Consider the following 24,964-nt stretch of genomic DNA (forward strand, 5'->3'; position numbering starts at 1 on the left):
GAGTACATAGAGTACATAGAGTACATAGAGTACATAGAGTACATAGAGTACATAGAGTACATAGAGTACATAGAGTACATAGAGTACATAGAGTACATAGAGTACATAAAGTACATAGAGTACATAGAGTACATAAAGTACATAGGAGTACATAGAGTACATGAGTACATAGAGTAATCATAGTAGTACATAGAGTACATAGAGTTACATAGCGTACAATAAAAGTACATAGAGTACATAGAGTACATAAAGTACCTAGAGTACAATAGAGTACATAAATTACATAGATAGTACATAAAGTACATAGAGTACATAGAGTACATAAAGTACAATAGAGTACATAGGAGTACCATAGAGTACCATAAAGTACATAGAGTACATAGAGTACATAAAGTACATAAAGTACATAGAGTACATAGAGTACATAGAGTACATAAAGTACATAGAGTACATAAAGTTACATTTAGAGGTACATAGAGTACATAGAGTACCTAGAGTACATAAGTTACATAGAGTACATAGAGTTACATAAAGTACATTAGAGTACATAAAGTACATAGAGTACATAGAGTACATAGAGTACATAAAGTACATAGAGTACATAGAGTACATAGAGTACATAAAGTACATAGAGTACATAGAGTACATAAAGTACATAAAGCAGGCAAAACATGTCTTAAAATAAGGCCTTTTTTATGTTCTGTCTCTCTTCACAGCATATTACTCATATAAAAATACAGCCCCTCCCACCATTACAAGGGTAAAGCATGAAAACATGACATTTCTCCTAAAAGTGTGTATCATCAAGTCTAAGATGCTTTGACCATATCGGTCAATCTTCTTGATCCTTGAAGGTTTAAAACTTACTGGGAGTGACTAGGCACTGTTGCTGGGAACAACGACAGAGCAGCATGATAGAGAGAACAACCTAAATATACGTAGCTCTCATATACATAGCCACAGTCTCTAGACTGGCTCAACCTCACCCTGCGTCATCATTCCACCCTACTATAACCATCCCACAGTGAATGAAGCCCAGTTCCATTTAGACAGAGAGATGCTGGTCCTCGGGAATTAGAGCCCTTTACATCCCCGTATCAGTTCAATCCAGTCTAGTGAAGTCCAGCCCATCCTTTTGGTTTCAAAGTCTAGAGCATCAATACCAAGGGCTCCGGGCCCCATGTCTGAAGCTATAGATGTAGAATACTAAGTTTTATAACAGCCTTCAACCTCAGTGGTCCCCACAGCTTTTTCCCTTTCACTTCAGCAGGCCCTCCTCTCGGCAGGCATCTAGGGGTGGGGGGGTGGGGGGGAGAGAGGACAGACATGTGAGAACACAAGAACACATCCTACTAGCCTGGTCTCAGATCTTATTGTGCTGTATAGCCAACTCTTATGGTTGTTGTTATGGCATAGCAACGACAATAGGTGTTGCCTATACAGCACCAACAGATCTGGGACCAGGCTAATGCCCAACATAACAGTAGGCTTCTTTGCTTCAGGGAGAGAGTTGTGCAAGATGCTTCAGGTTTTTTCTCATCACGTCTCACATCAAAGATAATGATGTGTCTTGCTCACTGTACTTTTCATTCTGGGAACTGATGCACCAGCACATTCCAAATGCAATTATGACTGCAGCAGCAAATGCATTTCCTTCCAAAGCACAGAAATGCAAACACTTTATCTTACATCAATTATCATTCATCTTTTATTGAAACTATAAGCAGACAAAATAACAAGACAACAGAGGAGCCCCCCGCCCCCCCCCCACTGCTGCTACTCTATGTTATTATCTATGCATAACCACTCTAAAGCTCTACCTACATGTACATAATTACCTTGACACTGGTGCCCCCACACATTGAAACATTGACTCTGTACCGGTACTCCCTGTATATAGCCTCTATATTGACTCTGTACCGGTACCCCCTGTATATAGCCTCCACATTGACTCTGTACCGGTACCCCCTGTATATAGCCTCCACATTGACTCTGTACCGGTACCCCCTGTATATAGCCTCCACATTGACTCTGTACCGGTACCCCCTGTATATAGCCTCCACATTGACTCTGTACCGGTACCCCCTGTATATAGCCTCCACATTGACTCTGTACCGGTACCCCCCTGTATATAGCCTCCACATTGACTCTGTACCTGTACCCCCTGTATATAGCCTCCACATTGACTCTGTACCGGTACCCCCTGTATATAGCCTCCACATTGACTCTGTACCGGTACCCCCTGTATATAGCCTCCACATTGACTCGGTACCGGTACCCCCTGTATATAGCCTCCGCATTGACTCTGTACCGGTACTCCTGTATATAGCCTCCGCATTGACTCTGTACCGGTACTCCTGTATATAGCCTCCGCATTGACTCTGTACCGGTATACCCTGTATATAGCCTCCACGTTGACTCTGTACCGGTACTCCTGTATATAGCCTCCACATTGACTCTGTACCGGTACCCCCTGTATATAGCCTCCGCATTGACACTGTACCGGTACTCCTGTATATAGCCTCCGCATTGACTCTGTACCAGTACTCCTGTATACAGCCTCCGCATTGACTCTGTACCGGTACCCCCTGTATATAGCCTCCACATTGACTCTGTACCGGTACCCCCTGTATATAGCCTCCACATTGACTCTGTACCGGTACCCCCTGTATATAGCCTCCACATTGACTCTGTACCGGTACCCCCTGTATATAGCCTCCACATTGACTCTGTACCGGTACCCCCTGTATATAGCCTCCACATTGACTCTGTACCGGTACCCCCTGTATATAGCCTCCACATTGACTCTGTACCGGTACCCCCTGTATATAGCCTCCACATTGACTCTGTACCGGTACCCCCTGTATATAGCCTCCACATTGACTCTGTACCTGTACCCCCTGTATATAGCCTCCACATTGACTCTGTACCGGTACCCCCTGTATATAGCCTCCACATTGACTCTGTACCGGTACCCCCTGTATATAGCCTCCACATTGACTCGGTACCGGTACTCCTGTATATAGCCTCCGCATTGACTCGGTACCGGTATACCCTGTATATAGCCTCCGCATTGACTCTGTACCGGTACTCCTGTATATAGCCTCCGCATTGACTCTGTACCAGTACTCCTGTATACAGCCTCCGCATTGACTCTGTACCGGTACCCCCTGTATATAGCCTCCGCATTGACTCTGTACCGGTACCCCCTGTATGTAGCCTCCGCATTGACTCTGTACCGGTACTCCTGTATATAGCCTCCGCATTGACTCTGTACCGGTATACCCTGTATATAGCCTCCACGTTGACTCTGTACCGGTACTCCTGTATATAGCCTCCACATTGACTCTGTACCGGTACCCCCTGTATATAGCCTCCGCATTGACTCTGTACCGGTACTCCTGTATATAGCCTCCGCATTGACTCTGTACCGGTACTCCTGTATATAGCCTCCGCATTGACTCTGTACCGGTATACCCTGTATATAGCCTCCACGTTGACTCTGTACCGGTACTCCTGTATATAGCCTCCACATTGACTCTGTACCGGTACCCCCTGTATATAGCCTCCGCATTGACTCTGTACCGGTACCCCCTGTATATAGCCTCCGCATTGACTCTGTACCGGTACTCCTGTATATAGCCTCCGCATTGACTCTGTACCAGTACTCCTGTATACAGCCTCCGCATTGACTCTGTACCGGTACCCCCTGTATATAGCCTCCGCATTGACTCTGTACCGGTACCCCCTGTATATAGCCTCCGCATTGACTCTGTACCGGTACTCCTGTATATAGCCTCCGCATTGACTCTGTACCGGTACCCCCTGTATATAGCCTCCGCATTGACTCTGTACCGGTACCCCCTGTATATAGCCTCCGCATTGACTCTGTACCGGTACTCCTGTATATAGCCTCCGCATTGACTCTGTACCGGTACCCCCTGTATATAGCCTCCGCATTGACTCTGTACCGGTACCCCCTGTATATAGCCTCCGCATTGACTCTGTACCGGTACCCCCTGTATATAGCCTCCGCATTGACTCTGTACCGGTACTCCTGTATATAGCCTCCGCATTGACTCTGTACCGGTACTCCTGTATATAGCCTCCACATTGACTCTGTACCGGTACCCCCTGTATATAGCCTCCACATTGACTCTGTACCGGTACCCCCTGTATATAGCCTCCACATTGACTCTGTACCTGTACCCCCTGTATATAGCCTCCACATTGACTCTGTACCGGTACCCCCTGTATATAGCCTCCACATTGACTCTGTACCGGTACCCCCTGTATATAGCCTCCGCATTGACTCGGTACCGGTACCCCCTGTATATAGCCTCCGCATTGACTCTGTACCGGTACTCCTGTATATAGCCTCCGCATTGACTCTGTACCGGTACTCCTGTATATAGCCTCCGCATTGACTCTGTACCGGTATACCCTGTATATAGCCTCCACGTTGACTCTGTACCGGTACTCCTGTATATAGCCTCCACATTGACTCTGTACCGGTACCCCCTGTATATAGCCTCCGCATTGACTCTGTACCAGTACTCCTGTATACAGCCTCCGCATTGACTCTGTACCGGTACCCCCTGTATATAGCCTCCACATTGACTCTGTACCGGTACCCCCTGTATATAGCCTCCACATTGACTCTGTACCGGTACCCCCTGTATATAGCCTCCACATTGACTCTGTACCGGTACCCCCTGTATATAGCCTCCACATTGACTCTGTACCGGTACCCCCTGTATATAGCCTCCACATTGACTCTGTACCGGTACCCCCTGTATATAGCCTCCACATTGACTCTGTACCGGTACCCCCTGTATATAGCCTCCACATTGACTCTGTACCGGTACCCCCTGTATATACCCTCCACATTGACTCTGTACCGGTACCCCCTGTATATAGCCTCCACATTGACTCTGTACCGGTACCCCCTGTATATAGCCTCCACATTGACTCTGTACCGGTACCCCCTGTATATAGCCTCCACATTGACTCGGTACCGGTACCCCCTGTATATAGCCTCCGCATTGACTCTGTACCGGTACTCCTGTATATAGCCTCCGCATTGACTCTGTACCGGTACTCCTGTATATAGCCTCCGCATTGACTCTGTACCGGTATACCCTGTATATAGCCTCCACGTTGACTCTGTACCGGTACTCCTGTATATAGCCTCCACATTGACTCTGTACCGGTACCCCCTGTATATAGCCTCCGCATTGACTCTGTACCGGTACTCCTGTATATAGCCTCCGCATTGACTCTGTACCGGTACTCCTGTATATAGCCTCCGCATTGACTCTGTACCGGTACCCCCTGTATATAGCCTCCGCATTGACTCTGTACCGGTACCCCCTGTATATAGCCTCCGCATTGACTCTGTACCGGTACTCCTGTATATAGCCTCCGCATTGACTCTGTACCGGTACTCCTGTATATAGCCTCCGCATTGACTCTGTACCGGTACTCCTGTATATAGCCTCCGCATTGACTCTGTACCGGTACTCCTGTATATAGCCTCCGCATTGACTCTGTACCGGTACCCCCTGTATATAGCCTCCGCATTGACTCTGTACCGGTACTCCTGTATATAGCCTCCGCATTGACTCTGTACCGGTACCCCCTGTATATAGCCTCCACATTGACTCTGTACCGGTACCCCCTGTATATAGTCTCCGCATTGACTCTGTACCGGTACTCCTGTATATAGCCTCCGCATTGACTCTGTACCGGTACCCCCCTGTATATAGCCTCCACATTGACTCTGTACCGGTACCCCCTGTATATAGCCTCCACATTGACTCTGTACCGGTACCCCCTGTATATAGCCTCCGCATTGACTCTGTACCGGTACTCCTGTATATAGCCTCCGCATTGACTCTGTACCGGTACTCCTGTATATAGCCTCCGCATTGACTCTGTACCGGTACTCCTGTATATAGCCTCCACATTGACTCTGTACCGGTACTCCTGTATATAGCCTCCACATTGACTCTGTACCGGTACTCCTGTATATAGCCTCCGCATTGACTCTGTACCAGTACTCCTGTATACAGCCTCCGCATTGACTCTGTACCGGTACCCCCTGTATATAGCCTCCGCATTGACTCTGTACCGGTACCCCCTGTATATAGCCTCCGCATTGACTCTGTACCGGTACTCCTGTATATAGCCTCCGCATTGACTCTGTACCGGTACCCCCTGTATATAGCCTCCACATTGACTCTGTACCGGTACCCCCTGTATATAGCCTCCGCATTGACTCTGTACCGGTACCCCCTGTATATAGCCTCCGCATTGACTCTGTACCGGTACTCCTGTATATAGCCTCCGCATTGACTCTGTACCGGTACTCCTGTATATAGCCTCCGCATTGACTCTGTACCGGTACTCCTGTATATAGCCTCCGCATTGACTCTGTACCGGTACTCCTGTATATAGCCTCCGCATTGACTCTGTACCGGTACCCCCTGTATATAGCCTCCGCATTGACTCTGTACCGGTACTCCTGTATATAGCCTCCGCATTGACTCTGTACCGGTACCCCCTGTATATAGCCTCCACATTGACTCTGTACCGGTACCCCCTGTATATAGTCTCCGCATTGACTCTGTACCGGTACTCCTGTATATAGCCTCCGCATTGACTCTGTACCGGTACCCCCCTGTATATAGCCTCCACATTGACTCTGTACCGGTACCCCCTGTATATAGCCTCCACATTGACTCTGTACCGGTACCCCCTGTATATAGCCTCCGCATTGACTCTGTACCGGTACTCCTGTATATAGCCTCCGCATTGACTCTGTACCGGTACTCCTGTATATAGCCTCCGCATTGACTCTGTACCGGTACTCCTGTATATAGCCTCCACATTGACTCTGTACCGGTACTCCTGTATATAGCCTCCACATTGACTCTGTACCGGTACTGCTGTATATAGCCTCCACATTGACTCTGTACCGGTACCCCCTGTATATAGCCTCCACATTGACTCTGTACCAGTACTCCTGTATATAGCCTCCGCATTGACTCTGTACCGGTACTCCTGTATATAGCCTCCACAATGACTCTGTACCAGTACTCCTGTATATAGCCTCCACATTGACTCTGTACCGGTACCCCCCTGTATATAGCCTCCACATTGACTCTGTACCGGTACTCCTGTATATAGCCTCCACAATGACTCTGTACCAGTACTCCTGTATATAGCCTCCGCATTGACTCTGTACCGGTACCCCCTGTATATAGCCTCCGCATTGACTCTGTACCGGTACTCCTGTATATAGCCTCCACAATGACTCTGTACCAGTACTCCTGTATATAGCCCCACTATTGTTGTTTACTGCTGCTCTTTAATTATTAGTTTTTCTTATCTCTTACTTTTTTAAGGTATTTTCTTAAAACTGCATTATTGGTTAAGGGCTTGTAATGAAGCATTTCACTGTAAGGTCTGCACGTGTTGTATTCGGCGCATGTGACAAATACAATTTGATTTGATTCGATTTTAATCAAAGGGTAGGAGGAAAGGACAGGACACAGACAAGCCCATACTACACCATAACGAGTTGGCAATACAGGACAGCTCACGAGCACAGGCACGTGCCATCCGCATGTGGGTGCCAACCAGCAAGGGCCAGAGTTTGTGTTTGTGTCCTACCTGTGTGAGAGGTACAGGGCGGGGCACGACAGGGTGGGTGGGGAGGGAGGGAGCTCAGGGTCCAGGTGTAGGATGAGGGGGGGGGTTAGGAATGCTGAGCGTCTATACCTGCTGGGCTGAGCACCAGGGCCTGTAGAATGTCAGACAGGGAGACGATGCCCTCGATGGCCGAGCGATCATCCACCACCACCAACCGATGGACCTGACACACACACAAAGTTAGAGAGAAAGAGAAAAAGTGAGGAAGAGAGGCGTGTGTGTTAGAACTCACCTCTGCTTTGACAATCCTGTCCACGATGGTCTCCAGTGTGTCCAGCTTGTGGCACTGCATGACCCCCTCAAAGTACTGCCAGCGATGCCTCAGAGCCTGGGTCACGGTGATGTCCAGGTTATTATAAGTCTTCTCTGCTGCCAGGTTCTACACACATGATACATAGACACACTCATATGGATGTATTTTTGAAGGAAAATATTCACAATATATTGTTGAGGGAGGAAGTCAGGTGATTACCAAGGTGTATTAAGATCATCAATATTTAGTAACCACTTACTATGACATCAAATTTGGAGTAAATATCCACCACTTTCCCTGTGAGGAGATTGAAACATAACCATTAGGCTTCACCACGAGAGTTAAACTGAATCTATATCAATGAATCCATCAAATTACCCTTTTAAAGCATCTTTTAACAACAGCTGTCAAAGTGTTTTACAGTAACACGTACCAGATACGTCCACCACAGGCAGGGCAGACACCCTCCTCTCTACGAAGATCTGCAGGGCCTTGATGATGGGTGTGTCAGGGTGGATGAAAGCTATGTTCTTGTAGGTACCGATGCCCAGCTCCCCCAGGGTCTGCTTCATAAAGGCTGGCTTGGGCATCTCTCGCACCTGGAACAACACAACATAGCGAGAGAGACACTTTCAGTTTCTATTCACCTTCTTCTCCAACTCCAAGGGCAGATTATTGTTTCAAGAAAGACCGTTTTTCTTATATTCTTCCCCAATGGGACTAGTGTGTATTATCATAAAACCTTAACGTCAGGTTGTCAGTATTGGTTTGAGACTTACAAAGAGCTGTAGGAACTTGAGGATCCTCTTGTGTGTGAGGATGTAAAGTGGGTTTCCCGTAACAGGGTCGATGACAGGCAGACGGTGGATCTTGTTTTTGATGAGGGAATACACCGCATCAAATATGCTTCAAAGACAAACATAAAACGCACATTAAAAGAAAATGCAGGCGTTGTCTTCGCAGGTATGTATATTCAAACCACATACAGTGGGGCAAAAAAGTATTTAGTCAGCCACCAATTGTGCAAGTTATCCCACTTAAAAAGATGAGAGGCCTGTAATTTTCATCATAGGTACACTTCAACTATGACAGACAAAATGAGGAAAAAAACTATACAGAAAATCACATTGTAGGATTTTTTATTTATTTATTTGCAAATTATGGTGGAAAATAAGTATTTGGTCAATAACAAAAGTTTCTCAATACTTTGTTATATACCCATTGTTGGCATTGACAGAGGTCAAACGTTTTCTGTTAGTCTTCACAAGGTTTTCACACACTGTTGCTGGTATTTTGGCCCATTCCTCCATGCAGATCTCCTCTAGAGCAGTGATGCTTTGGGGCTGTTGCTGGGCAACACGGACTTTCAACCCCCTCCAAAGATGTTCTATGGGGTTAAGATCTGGAGACTGGCTAGGCCACTCCAGGACCTTGAAATGCTTCTTACGAAGCCACTCCTTTCGTTGCCCGGGCGGTGTGTTTGGGATCATTGTCATGCTGAAAGACCCAGCCACGTTTCATCTTCAATGCCCTTGCTGATGGAAGGAGGTTTTCACTCAAAATCTCACAATACATGGCCCCATTCATTCTTTCCTTTACACGGATCAGTCGTCCTGGTCCCTTTGCAGGAAAACAGCCCCAAAGCATGATGTTTCCACCCCCATGCTTCACAGTAGGTATGGTGTTCTTTGGATGCAACTCAGCATTCTTTGTCCTCCAAACACAACGAGTTGAGTTTCTACCAAAAAGTTATATTTTGGTTTCATCTGACCATATAACATTTTCCCAATCTTCTTCTGGATCATCCAAATGCTCTCTAGCAAACTTCAGACGGGCCTGGACATGTACTGGCTTAAGCAGGGGGACACGTCTGGCACTGCAGGATTTGAGCCCCTGGCGGCGTAGTGTGTTACTGATGGTAGGCTTTGTTACTTTGGTCCCAACTCTCTGCAGGTCATTCACTAGGCCCCCCCGTGCGCTTCTGGGATTTTTGCTCACCGTTCTTGTGATCATTTTGACCCCACGGGGTGAGATCTTGTGTGGAGCCCCAGATCGAGGGAGATTATCAGAGTTCTTGTATGTCTTCCATTTCCTAATAATTGCTCCCACAGTTGATTTCTTCAAACCAAGCTGCTTACCTATTGCAGATTCAGTCTTCCCAGCCTGGTGCAGGTCTACAATTTTGTTTCTGGTGTCCTTTGACAGCTCTTTGGTCTTGGCCATAGTGGAGTTTGGAGTGTAACTGTTTGAGATTGTGGACAGGTGTCTTTTATACTGACAAGTTCAACCAGGTGCCATTAATACAGGTAACGAGTGGAGGACAGAGGAGCCTCTTAAAAAACAAGTTACAGGTTTGTGAGAGCCAGAAATCTTGCTTGTTTGTAGGTGACCAAATTCTTATTTTCCAAATAAATTCATAAAAAAATCCTACAATGTGATTTTCTGGATTTTTTTTCTTCTCATTTTGTCTGTCATAGTTGAAGTGTACCTATGATGAAAATTACATGCCTCTCTCATATTTTTAAGTGGGAGAACTTGCACAATTGGTGGCTGACTAAATACTTTTTTGCCCCACTGTACATGGCAAACAGTCATGCACACATTCACAACTGCATAATAGACATGGTTATGCAGTAACAACTTACCTTGATTCGGGTGATATGTTCACTAAAGGTTTGAATGTCTCTTGCAAATATACTTCTGTGGAGAGGGACGATGGGAGTTCAACGTTCGGTACATCTAGTTTAATGATATAATATAAACCAGAGCTCTTTACATACCTCTCCATGTCTCAAGCTTATGATCTTCCAACTCATATATTTGCACCTATAAAACAACAACTATATAGATATAAAAAACACACACACACACAATACAGAACTACAGAAATCCATCATAGGTTTCAAATGTTGAACAAACATAATGCAAAAAAATGGTTTCGTCCACTCAAACTTTACCAACGGTGACTTGTAGTATCTGTGTAGTATGATGATGAAGTCGGTGATTGTCAACATTCCTGAAATGAGAGGACATGTATGCCTTCAGAATGACTAACCGTTGTCATGAAGCTGTCGTAAAGCATTAGGTTGCTAACGGACTTCATATCAACAAATCACGCTCGACTGGCTAGGACTCGTAACAAAACTGACTAACATCCTATTTAAATCTGGAGATAATTGTTATCTGGGTCGTTCCACCAAATGAGTGGAACATTTTGGGTAATATAGCCTCATCTAAATAATAAAAGAGAGCACACGTACAACCTAATTAAAAAACACGTTTTCCCATCTCAACAGGTTAAATAAAAATTACTATAGTAAGTTCCTAGGTGTCAAATAAAGTGTCTGTAACAGGGTTGACCGTAACAGGGTTGACCGTAACAGGGTTGCCAATTTCATCTTACATCAGCCATGAGTTCCCTCGTGACAGGGGGAATGGAAGCTTGTTATGTGCAACAGGGATGGGCAATTGAATGCAAACTTAACAAAAACAAACGTATTGATAAAACATTTGTAGCCTGTCTAGCTATGGGTAACAGGGAGTTGACGTGTTGTGCTCGACCCATTCAGTTTCACACCACAAAACACCAGCAATGGCCAAAAAGAGTAGAACCAGTTCACCGAATTTTATTCATGTGGTCTAAATTCATGTGGTCTATAAATCAAATCAAATAAAACGCTATCTGTCTCGTACACATAATTAGTAGATGTTATCGCAGGTGCAGCGGAATGCTTATGTTTCTAGCTCCAACAATGCAGTAATACCTAACAATACAAAACAATACTCACAAATTCCAGAAATTTAAGAAAGAAATTCAAAGGTTTGAACACACCTACTCATTCAAGAGTTTATTTTTACTATTTTCTACATTGTAGAATAATAGTGAAGACATTGAAACTATGAAATAACACATGGAATCATGTAGTAATCAAAAAAAGTGTTCAACAAATCTAAATATATTTTAGATTTTGGATTCTTCAAATTAGCCAACCTTTGCCTTGATGACAGCTATGCACACTCTTGGCATTCTCTCAACCAGCTTCATGAGTAATGCTTTTCCAACAGTCTTGAAGGAGTTCCCACATATGCTGAGCACTTGTTGGCTGCTTTTCATTCACTCTGCGGTCCAACTCATCCCAAACAATCTCAATTGGGTTGAGGTCGGGTGATTGTGGAGGCCAGGTCATCTGATGCAGCACTCCATCAGCACTCTCTTTCTTGGTCAAATAGCCCTTACACAGCCTGGAGGTGTGTTGGGTCAAATCAAAGTTTATTTGTCACGTGCTCCGAATACAACAGGTGTAGACCTTACAGTGAAATGCTTAGTTACAGGCTCTAACCAATAGTGCAAAAAAGCTGTTAGGTGAACAATAGGTAAGTAAAGAAAAATAACAACAGTAAAAAGACAGGCTATATACAGTAGCGAGGCTATAAAAGTAGTGAGGCTACATACAGGCACAGGTTAGTCAGGCTGATTGAGGTAGTATGTACATGTAGATATGGTTAAAGTGACTATGCAAATATGATGAACAGAGAGTAGCAGTAGCGTAAAAGAGGGGTTGGTGGGTGGCGGGTGGCGGGACACAATGCAGATAGCCCGGTTAGCCAATGTGTGGAAGCACTGGTTGGTTGGGCCAATTGAGGTGGTATGTACATGAATGTATAGTTAAAGTGACTGTGCATATATGATAAACAGAGAGTAGTAGCAGTGTAAAAAGATGGGTTGGGGGGGCACACATTGCAAATAGTCCTGTTAGCCATTTGATTATCTGTTCAGGAGTCTTATGGCTTGGGGGTAAAAACTGTTGAGAAGCATTTTTGTCCTACACTTGGCACTTCGGTACCGCTTGCTATGCGGTAGTAGAGAGAACAGTCTGACTTTTTCCTACTGAAAAACAAATGATAGTCCCACTCAGCGAAAACCAGATGGGATGGCGTATCGCTGCAGAATCCTGTAGTAGCCATGCTGGTTAAGGGTGCCTTGAATTCCAAATAAATCACTGACAGTGTCACCAGCAAAGCACCCCCACACCATCACACCTCTTCCTCCATGCTTCACGGTGGGAACCACACATGCGGAGAACATCCGTTCACCCACACCGCGTCTCAAAGACACGGCGGTTGGAAGCAAAAATCTCAAATTTGCACTCATCAGACCAAAGGACAGATATTCACCAGTCTAATGTCCATTGCTCATGTTTCTTGGCCCAAGCAAGTCTCTTCTTATTATTGGTGTCGTTTAATAGTGTTTTTGTTTTGCAGCAATTTGACCATGAAGGCCTGATTCACACAGTCTCCTCTGAACAGTTCATGTTGAGATGTGTCTGTCACTTGAACTCTGTGAAGCTATTATTTGGGCTGCAATTTCTGAGGCTGGTAGCTCTAATGAACGTATCCTCTGAAGCAGAGGTAACTCTGGGTCTTCCTTTCCTGTGGCGGTCCTCATGAGAACCAGTTTCATCATAGTGCTTAATGGTTTTTGCGACTGCACTTGAAGAAACATTCAAAGTTCTTGAAATGTTCCGGATTGACTGACCTTCATGTCTTAAAGTAAGGATGGACTGTCGTTTCTATTTGGTTATTTGAGCTGTTCTTGCCATAATATGGACTTGGTCTTTTACCAAATAGGGCTATGTTCTGTATACCAGCCCTACCTTGTTACAGCACAACTGATTGTCTCAAACGCATTAAGGAAAGAAATTCGACAAATTAACTTTTATCAAGGCACACCTGTTAATTGAAATGCATTCCAGGTGACTTCCTCATGAAGCTGGTTGAGAGCATGCAAAGCTGTCATCAATGCAAAGGGTGGCTACTTTGAAGAATCTCAAATAGAAAATATATTTTGAAATATATTTTATTTTACTTTTTTTTTTTACTTACTACATGATTCCATATGAATTATTTCATAGTTTTGATGTCTTCACTATTATTCTACAATGTAGAAAATTGTAAAAAAAAATAAAGTTAAAAAAAAATAAAAACTTGAATCATGGACGAATTATCGACAGGGCCTGCAGGAACACCATTGATTTTGTTAGTCACTCTCACTCAGATAAGTTTGCAATATTGCAATATGTGTAGAATTGTAGGAAAAGGAAATTAGCTGTAAAACTGCAACAACTAAAAAGTTTTTAATTCCGGTGCTGAGTTAATGTGAGTTAATGTGTAGTGGCTAACTATATGGCTAACAGGCTATGTGTTTATAGATCGACTGAGGTGAATGAAGCTACAGCAACCAATGTGATAATGGCTGGGGTTTTGCTTGTTTTTGCTGTTCTTTGAATGATCATTTATTTATTTTTTAAATTGTATAGAAATGCATTAAACGAGCTTCAACTTTCTTCCCGGACCGGACTAAATCTGAGACCCTGGCTACGGCCCTGATATGCATTCATTGGTGGATATAGGTGTTCGCATCAGTGAATGCATTAAGCATGAATGCATTTCATGTGAACGTGTGTCATACACAAAAGGCGTTTCTTACCCACAAAACACTGCCTCTCCGAGTCCCACAGTGGAGCAGCTCGCACCCCATTGGCCACTAAGGCAAAGAAAGCCTTCTTCACCTGTGAGAAAAGACCACAATCATGCACAGAAACACATGGATGGCAAGGTTCTGAAGGTGGTATTGTATAAATGTGGAAGTGTTCAATTGAAATCCAAATCAAACACTAAAGCATTCTGGTTTTAAGGGGTTTCATACTCAGATAAGGGAACTACAACCTTGAGTTTAATAAGATTCAGTGGCTGATTACTGTTTAACCATTTTATGAGGCAAATCATTAGCACTAGCAATAGCACTGCTCTTCTCATGGAACATTAACCAAGCCGCTCTCAGTGCCTTTCAAACCAAGGAGACACTTCAATAGCCATAAGAATGTCCCTCAGTGGACAAACCTAGTAAGATAAACAAAAGCTATGCAGATGCTCAATGTTAGGTTATAGTCAGGCCTACTCAAACGTATTTATACATAGTCTGAATTCTCAACCCTGTGTGTCTGTCTGGGCCTGGCCAGAAAGTGTCTCAGATTGCTGTTCTAAGATCAGGTGCCCCGTGTCCATGCAGTCTTATCCATTATGATCTAAAACGCAAAAAAAATTATCCTCAATCAGCACTTCTACTTTGAAGCGCTTTTTGAACATGGTCCCTTATCCATGATGGCTCCAACGTGATGTCAACGTGTAGTCATGTGGAGGAGCTGCTGGGCTCACTTACTTGCAGTCCAGTGTCAAACACAACCAGCTTGGAGCTGGTGGGGACGATGTCATAGCAGCTATGGGACTTCATAAAGCGCATGTAAATGTCACTGTCTGGTTCAGCAGCTGTAAAGACAGACACAAATATTCACACCAAATGTGTATATTGGATCATCTCAATATTCATACTGAACCAATGATGCCACCTCTTGGGCTGGGGGATCCCTCATTCCAACAGAGCATGCTGACAGGACTGCAGAAGGCTTTGCGCTATCACCAGGCAATAGTTGGGTTACGATCAAAACACATCCTGCATAATAAGGCTTCAAATGTGAAGGATTGTGATTTTGCAATCAGGATGACACTTGTTGTATTGGTAAAAAATGACCAAAACCGGAGTAATTTAACCCATGAAGCGTCATATTCTGTGAATAGCAACCGGTGTCACCTATGTAATGGAATTAATATTCACATTACAATTCACACCAGCACTTTACAAATCAGCATGCATTCCATATTGAGCCCTGGTCTTCAACTATAAGCGGATACAATTGCAAAAATGACAAATAAATGGCTACGTAACACCATCAAGTAAAATGAAAATGTAGACTAGTCGACTATGTAAATGCACTTACCAACACCATCATCGTCTAGTTCAAGTTTCTCCAACATGCCTTCGAATAAACCGTAGAAATTCTGTAAGAATAAGAGACAGTCAAGAACGCGCTCCAAACCTACCACAATATGACAGACGCACGCTTTCAGGCGCACAACCACTCGTCGTTTGGCAAAGTTAAGATTAAAATAACAATATACATTCAATAACTGATGGCACTTTACACCATGACAAAATCAACTATCTTTTTGAAGACTTCCAGTAGGCTAAATGTCCTTGCGCAAAGGCAACATTAAGAAAAGCAAGCCCCGTCTGTCTGACAATGACAAAACGTGCGTACTGCGTGCAACTCATTCAATTGCCCTTGTCCAAGTTTCTACTGTAGACTGTGGGTAATTCATATCTGGAGCACTGTGCCTGCCAGTAACTGTAATGGCACATTATTAGTAGACTACACACCCCTTAACTCTGTATTAGTGGAACATTCCTAAATCTATTTTGCTGCAATCAAGCAGCCAATGCCTACAGTAGGATCATACTACTGAATAAAACAAAGGAGTGTACAAGTCTTCCGGATAAAAAACGAAGCAAAAATATTTTTTATTATTTAAAAAAACAGACTGGCATAGGCTACGTGTGACAGTGTATCTGCTCGGAAGCATATGTTTTTTTTGCGCATTCTGTGGATTGTGAACGACAAGGGAATTCGTTCAATTTGCATTTATTATTATGATCACGCACTAGAATCCTACATGCGAAACAACCACGGATTTTCACCATATTAGGAAATCCCTTATGTTGCCAAGCAGCCAGAAGCCAAGGATTCCCCGTCCTTCTCTATGCCCTTAACTTTTTTTGCAAGACATTAAAATGAAACAATTTGCACAATAGAGAATTATTTACGTATATGGGTAGTGCATAAAAATAAATCCATATGGCAAGGGATGAAGTAGGCTGACTACTGCACAATGACTAAGACACTGTGCAGAGACAGAGGCTGTGCTGCAGCAAAATAATCCTACAACAAAATAAATCTGTGTACAGCACTAACATGCAAATGTCAATGAGGCAAGTTGCCTTCCTCCCTATCCTACAAAACACTTCATCATGGCACATACCATGAGCCAAGCCATACGCCATACTGTGCTCTTTGTAGCATATGAGGATTCAAAATCCTTTAAAAACATGTTTTTCTTCATCTCCCCTAGACCCTTGATTAGACCCTAATCCAGTGCAGTAGAAGAAACAGCCCTGAAAGATCACCCCTGGCATGTCCAACCAACCCCCCAGAGTCACCCTATACCTCAACGTGACACAGCAATTTTCAGCCTAACCCCGCATCAGCACGGGCATGAATCCCATCCCAATCTGCTGCTGCTGCACTGCCACAGGGAACAGGGAAGGGAACGCGCTGTAGGTTAACACGGGGATGTCAATTAGAGATGGAGGGCTGTTTCATTAACACGCTTCCAGATTGGAAGTGGCAGAGAAGTCATTCCTTTGATTATGGTAAGAGGAGAACCTGGTGTGTGTTGAGAGACAGGTGAGGAGAGAGGAGAAGAGAGACAGCGTGAGATATTATCAATATTAGAGAGAGAGAGAGAGAGAGAGAGAGAGATACTTAAGGCTCATGTTCTTATAGTCGTGGGGTTTAGGGTGTAAGAAGAAACAACAAAACCAAAGATGGTGATGAAGTATTGACTTACACTATCAGGGTAGTGTTTGCTATAGCTCAACCAGACAGACACAGACAGTTACTAGAAGTATTAGTTAAAAAAATATATATCACATCCTCAATCAATCAACAGTGCCTTCTGAAAGTATTCATACCCCCCAACATTTTGTTGAGTTACAGCCTGAATTCAAAATGTATTAAAAAAAAACATTCACACAATACCCCATAATGACAAAGTGAAAATTTGTTTGTTTTAGAAATTTTAGCTAATGTATTGAAAATGAAATACGGAAAACACTGAGTCAATACACGTTAGAATCACCTTTGGCAGCGATTACAGCTGTGAGTCTTTCTGGGTAAGTCTTTATGAGCTTTACACACGTGAATTGTACAATATCTGCACATTAATTATTTTTAAAATTGTTCATGCTCTGTCAACTTGGTTGTTGATGATTGCTAGACAGCAATTTTCAAATCTTGCCATAGATTTTCAAGATGATTTAAGTCAAAACTGTAACTAGGCCACTCAGGAACATTCAATGTCGTCTTGGAAAGCAACTCCAGTGTATATTTGGCCTTGTGTTTAATGTTAATGTCCTACTGAAGGTGAATTTGTTTCCCATTGTCAGTTGGAAAGCAGACTGAACCTGTTTTATCTCTAGGATTTTGCCTGTGTTTAGGTCTATTCAGTTTATTTTTATCTTTAAAAAACTCCCTAGTGCTTGCCAATGACAAGCATACCCATATACCCATATCATGATGCAGCCACCACCATGGTTGGAAATATGAAGTGTGGTACTCAGTGATGTGATTTGCCCCAAACATAATGTTTTGTATTCAGGACATAAAGTTTATTTCTTTGACACATTTTTTTGCAGTTTTACTTCAATGCCTTATTGTAAACAGGATGCATGGCTTGGAATATTTGAATTCTGTACAGGCTTCCTTATTTTCACTGTGTATTTTGGGTTAGGATTGTGGAGTAAGTACAATGTTGTTGATCCATCCTCAGTTATTCTCCTATCACAGCCAAACTAATTGTTTTAAAGTCAACATTGGCCTCATGGTGAAATCCCTGAGCGGTTTCCTTCCTCTCTGGCAACGGAGTTAGGAAGGACACCTGTATCTTTGCAATGACTAGGATTATTGATACACCATCCAACATCAGCAAGTGAAATCACTGCAACACTTAAAGAGCTGCAGTCAGTTTTAGAATGGATGGCAAGGAATAAGTTAGTTCTAAATATTTGGGACAAGTCATTCACTAAACCCTAAACCTCGACTAATCTTGTAATGAATAATGTGGAAATTGAGCAAGTTGAGGAGACTAAACTGCCAGGGTTGAAAACTGTCATGGTCAAAGCAGGGAGAGGTCTGTACACGGAGAGCTAACATCAATAATATGCATGTCAATCTCTATGTTGAATGCACCGAACTGTCTGTTTAAGCTACTAGCACACAGCTCGGACACCCATGCATACCCCACAAGACATGCCACAAGAGGTCTCTTCAAAGTCCCCGAGTCCAGAACAGACTATGGGAGGCGCACAGTACTACATAGAGCCATGACTACATGGAACTCAATTCCACAGTACTACATAGAGCCATGACTACATGGAACTCAATTCCACAGTACTACATAGAGCCATGACTACATGGAACTCTATTCCACAGTACTACATAGAGCCATGACTACATGGAACTCAATTCCACAGTACTACATAGAGCCATGACTACATGGAACTCAATTCCACAGTACTACATAGAGCCATGACTACATGGAACTCTATTCCACAGTACTACATAGAGCCATGACTACATGGAACTCAATTCCACAGTACTACATAGAGCCATGACTACATGGAACTCTATTCCACAGTACTACATAGAGCCATGACTACATGGAACTCAATTCCACAGTACTACATAGAGCCATGACTACATGGAACTCAATTCCACAGTACTACATAGAGCCATGACTACATGGAACTCAATTCCACAGTACTACATAGAGCCATGACTACATGGAACTCAATTCCACAGTACTACATAGAGCCATGACTACATGGAACTCTATTCCACAGTACTACATAGAGCCATGACTACATGGAACTCAATTCCACAGTACTACATAGAGCCATGACTACATGGAACTCTATTCCACAGTACTACATAGGGCCATGACTACATGGAACTCTATTCCACAGTACTACATAGGGCCATGACTACATGGAACTCTATTCCACAGTACTACATAGAGCCATGACTACATGGAACTCTATTCCACAGTACTACATAGAGCCATGACTACATGGAACTCAATTCCACAGTACTACATAGAGCCATGACTACATGGAACTCAATTCCACAGTACTACATAGAGCCATGACTACATGGAACTCAATTCCACAGTACTACATAGAGCCATGACTACATGGAACTCAATTCCACAGTACTACATAGAGCCATGACTACATGGAACTCAATTCCACAGTACTACATAGAGCCATGACTACATGGAACTCTATTCCACAGTACTACATAGAGCCATGACTACATGGAACTCAATTCCACAGTACTACATAGAGCCATGACTACATGGAACTCTATTCCACAGTACTACATAGAGCCATGACTACATGGAACTCTATTCCACAGTACTACATAGGGCCATGACTACATGGAACTCTATTCCACAGTACTACATAGGGCCATGACTACATGGAACTCTATTCCACAGTACTACATAGAGCCATGACTACATGGAACTCTATTCCACAGTATTACATAGAGCCATGACTACATGGAACTCAATTCCACAGTACTACATAGAGCCATGACTACATGGAACTCAATTCCACAGTACTACATAGAGCCATGACTACATGGAACTCTATTCCACAGTACTACATAGAGCCATGACTACATGGAACTCAATTCCACAGTACTACATAGAGCCATGACTACATGGAACTCTATTCCACAGTACTACATAGAGCCATGACTACATGGAACTCTATTCCACAGTACTACATAGAGCCATGACTACATGGAACTCAATTCCACAGTACTACATAGAGCCATGACTACATGGAACTCTATTCCACAGTACCTCATAGAGCCATGACTACATGGAACTCTATTCCACAGTACCTCATAGAGCCATGACTACATGGAACTCAATTCCACAGTACTACATAGAGCCATGACTACATGGAACTCAATTCCACAGTACTACATAGAGCCATGACTACATGGAACTCTATTCCACAGTACTACATAGAGCCATGACTACATGGAACTCAATTCCACATCAAGTAACAGGCAGTAAAAGAAACAGATAAAAATACACCTTATGTCGGGTGTAGACCAGTGCTACATAAGGTGATTACACTACATGATTTTGGCCGGCATTTTAGCTGTCCCAGACAAGTTTGTGAGATCAGAGACAAAATCCCCTTGTCATTGCCAACTCGGGGCGCGCGGCCGTCACTCGTGTAATGTGAGCGGGCCAAAGGCGCATTTCGTCTTTGAGCAGTCCCAGACGTCCTGATATTTTCAAACAGGTTTGATTTTAATTGGCACAAAATCTGCAACGCTCTTGTAGTGTGAGATATGCAACGACATGTTTTGAGGACGGTAATCAGCAATAGCCAATGACAGATCGCCAGAGAAGAAGCCAGTGAGATGATGTTGTTTCGCGTCACCCAGAATGTGTAGACTCTCGAGCAGGAGTGATGACTACTACCAGTATGTGTCTGTACTTGCCTTCAAACAAAGCCAAAGTGACAAATCGTTACAGCTCTGAAGTTCACAAGCAATGCTATTCAATTCAAAATGTTGGCTAGATATTTCAAAGCTGTATGGCGTGAATGTCTGACTGAATGTTTATGAGGCTGCTTTGAGGAACAGCTTGTAGCTACGTAAATCGAATCACATCATAGATTTTGCCAGACAGCATGGTATCGAGAATCCAAGTGAAGAATCTTGTAGTGTGTGATCACCGTCTGTGCCAGATCGTTTAGTGTGCGCACCACTACATAGGCAACACACAAAAAACTACAGGAATCGCGCTCTCTGCAGCTGATGTGAGTAAGAACTTTAGACGGGTCAACAATCATAAGGCCGCAGGGCCAGACGGATAACCAGGATGTGTACAGCGAGCATGCGCTGACCAACTAGCAAGTGTCTTCACTGACATTTTCAACCTGTCCCTGTCCGAGTCTATAATACCAATATGTTTTAAGCAGACCACCATAGTGCCTCTGCCCAAGAACACTAAGGTAACCTGCCTAAATGACTACCGACCATTAGCTCTCACGTCTGTAGCCATGAAGTGCTATGAATGGCTGGTCATGGCTCACATCAACACCATCATCCCAGAAACCCAAGACCCACTCCAATTTGCATAACGCCCCCACAGATGATGCAGTCTCTATTGCACTCCACACTGCCCTTTGCCACCTGGACAAAAGGAACACCTATGTGAGAATGCCATTCATTGACTACAGCTCAGCGTTCAACACCATAGTGCTCTCAAAGCTCATCAATAAGCTAAGGACCCTGGGACTAAACACCTCCCTCTGCAACTGGATCCTGGACTTCCTGACGGGCCGCCCCCAGGTGGTAAGGGTAGGTAACAGTGCTCAGTTCCCTCCTGTACTCCCATGACTGAATGGCCAAGCACGACTCCAACACCATCATTAAATTTGCTGATGACACAACAGTGGTAGGCCTGACAACAACGAGACAGCCTATAGGGAGGACGTCAGAGACCTGGCCATGTAGTGCCAGGACAACAACCTCTCCCTCAACGTGATCAAGAGAAAGGAGATGATTGTGGAAAATGAGGACCGAGCATGCCCCCCATTCTCAGACAGGGCTGCAGTGGAGCAGGTTGAGAGCTTCAAGTTCCTTGGTGTCCACATCACCAACAACTAACATGGTCCAAGCACACCATGACAGTCGTGAAGAGGGCACGACAAAGCCTATTGCCCCTCAGGAAACTAAAAAGATTTGGTATGGGTCCTGAGATCCTCAAAAGGTTCTACAGCGGCAAGATCGAGAGCATCCTGACTGGTTGCATCAACTGCTCAGCCTCTGACCGCAAGGCACTACAGAGGGTAGTTGCGTACAGCCCAGTACATCACTGGGGCCAAGCTTCCTGCCATCCCGGCACTTCTATACCAGGCGGTGTCAGAGATTTGATTTGAGGACAGACGGTCGTTTAAAGTAAGAGGCTCAGCAATGTTAGAATTTTGAAAGTCGTGTAGTGTCCACCCGGCTTAGTGGAACAGCGGGGACTACGAAGAGACACACACAGGCATAGATACGCACTATACACACATGTACACATGGATTTTGTGATGTAGAGTAGTGGCCTGAGGGCCCACAATGTGTTGTGAAATCTGTTGTATAATAATGTTTTTAAAATTGTATAACTGCCTTCATTTTGCTGAACCCCAGGAAGAGTAGATGCTGCCTTGGCAACAGCTAATGGGGATCCATAATAAGTACAAATACAGTCACTGTCTACCTCTACTGTACCTACACAGTGGAAATCCTCCTGCATTGTGCCTGTTCCCAAAAACTCCAAGAGACAGAGCTAAACAACGTCAGGCCTGTTGCACTCACTTCTCAGTTGATGAAGGCGTTTGAGAGAGTGGTCCTTGCACAACTTAAGCAGCAGGTGCAGGGGTTTCTTGACTCCCTGCAGTTCGCCAACCAGGCCAAGATAGGTGTGGAAGATGCACTTGGAGAGAGCAGTCCGCATTATGCTATTAGAGTTTTCCAGTGCCTTCCAACAATATCCAAGCCAATCTTCTAGCCTGCAAACCACAGGTCATGCCGTTACATCCTTCCACCATCACCTGGTTCATGGACTACCTCACTGACAGGCCGCAACGGGTCAGACAACAGAACCACTCGGTCTCAGAAACCATCATCACTAACACAGGTATCACAAAAGGTTCTGTCTCCATTCCTCTTCACCCTCTACACAGCAGACAGCCGGCACGCCCAAGCCTCCTGTCACCTACAAAAGTTCTCAGATGATTCAGGCATTGTAGGCTACATCACGAAGGATGATTGTGGCACGGTGCATCTAAAACCACCTGGAGCTGTTAATGCGTCTAAAACCAAAGAGCTGATAGACTTCAGGAGGAAGAAGGAGCGCATCTCCTGTGATCATCACTGTGGAAAGGGTGGACTGGGGGTGGTGATTGACGATAAGCAGCAGTGGAAAGAGAACACCTCCATGGTTTTTCAAAAAAGCTCAGTAAAGGCTATTCTTTTTGAGGAAGCTCAGATCCTTTGATGTCTGCTCAAAAATGCTCCAAATGTTTTTTTAATAGGGTTGTGTCCTGTTTTACAGCGTAATCTGCTCGGGGGGCTAACATCATTAGAGACAGGCTAAACAAAATCACAAAGAACACTGGATTAGCACCCACCAGGACAATCTAGAGCCCATCCTGGATAAGAGGATCCTCAAAAAGCTCAGCAGTATAGAGGCCAACACTAGCTACCTCCACAGTATCTGCCTGGAGCATTGCAGTTTGATGGCAGACAGATTTTGGCAGACAGAAATCCTTTTTACCATATGCAATGAGGCTTTTTAACACGAACACTTCATTTTTCTATTCATTGATGATGTGCTGCTCTTAGTGTCTGTGTGTTCTTGTTGTGTTTTTATGGTGTATTTATTGGTAATATATCTATTGGCTGGTGCAACAAAAATGTTCCTCAGGGGGATTAATAAAGTACTATGTTACTTCTTATCTTAAAGACATCAGTCTTGTTAAACTATGTAGAATTTATTTTTAAACAACAACATTTTCCTAGGTCCCTCGAAAAAGGGTGCTGGTGTTGTATTTAATAATAATAATAATAATTGAAGGGGGGGGGGGGGGGGGGGCATTAAACAATGTGAAAAAGGGGGCCCTGGGGGAAAAAGGTTGGAAACCCCTGGTCTAGGAGACTCACAGAATATCACCTCAGCTTCTCCCTTACACCACTTCTCCTCGGCAACCCTGCAATATTGCTTCACTGCACAATCAATTATCACTGCCACTAACACACAGCCTAAACCAGCAGTTGGTGTAGTAGGTAGTAAGAGGTATCACTCACTGGCTGTGAGGTAGCTTGGGGCAGTGGGAAGGCGTAGGGTATCGGAGAGGAGGAGGGCTTGGCAGAGGTGGGCAGGCTGAGGCGCTGTCCGGTGTCTGGTGGGGGTGATGAGAGGGAGCGGCCCAAACGTTCAGGGACACTCTGGTGGACCTCCTGGGGGAACAGCATGGACTGGCTAGGGGCCTGGGTGGGGGTGCTGGGTGGGGTGGGGGAAGACGAGAGGCCGGAGACTGTGGAGGAAAAACAAAGACCAGAGAAAGGATTAGCAGTTAGCACTGGTCTACACAGGCCTGTCATTTATACATGGAGTTTCCCTAGACATCTCCTGTAGTGCTGTTCACAGTCAATCTCAACTCAATTATGTCCTTTCTGATTGGGA

At 44.2% G+C, this 24,964-nt stretch overlaps 1 protein-coding gene across 4 annotated transcripts in view; it reads right to left on the reverse strand.

Annotated features, from left to right (window-relative positions):
• Positions 1-676: 676 nt before the first annotated feature.
• Positions 677-24,964, reverse strand: part of LOC109872034 (5'-AMP-activated protein kinase subunit gamma-2) — a 60,269-nt gene continuing 35,981 nt past the window's right edge. For 2 of the 4 annotated variants that reach the window (XM_031807074.1, XM_031807075.1), the window contains 13 exons: positions 24,586-24,815; positions 15,805-15,865; positions 15,189-15,295; positions 14,457-14,538; positions 10,927-10,985; positions 10,750-10,795; positions 10,615-10,669; positions 8,749-8,875; positions 8,403-8,568; positions 8,229-8,266; positions 7,949-8,095; positions 7,786-7,879; positions 677-1,290 (listed from right to left, as the gene is read on the reverse strand). In XM_031807074.1, the coding sequence (XP_031662934.1) occupies positions 1,259-1,290; positions 7,786-7,879; positions 7,949-8,095; positions 8,229-8,266; positions 8,403-8,568; positions 8,749-8,875; positions 10,615-10,669; positions 10,750-10,795; positions 10,927-10,985; positions 14,457-14,538; positions 15,189-15,295; positions 15,805-15,865; positions 24,586-24,815 (1,244 nt within the window). In that variant the 3' untranslated portion in view covers positions 677-1,258. Of the gene's footprint in view, positions 1,291-7,677; positions 7,880-7,948; positions 8,096-8,228; positions 8,267-8,402; positions 8,569-8,748; positions 8,876-10,614; positions 10,670-10,749; positions 10,796-10,926; positions 10,986-14,456; positions 14,539-15,188; positions 15,296-15,804; positions 15,866-16,125; positions 16,239-24,585; positions 24,816-24,964 lie in introns of those variants that run through there. The other 2 variants (XR_004205816.1, XM_031807076.1) reach the window with 2 other exon arrangements.

The sequence above is a fragment of the Oncorhynchus kisutch genome, linkage group LG27 (assembly GCF_002021735.2).
Source record: "Oncorhynchus kisutch isolate 150728-3 linkage group LG27, Okis_V2, whole genome shotgun sequence".
In the NCBI taxonomy this organism is placed as follows: domain Eukaryota; kingdom Metazoa; phylum Chordata; class Actinopteri; order Salmoniformes; family Salmonidae; genus Oncorhynchus; species Oncorhynchus kisutch.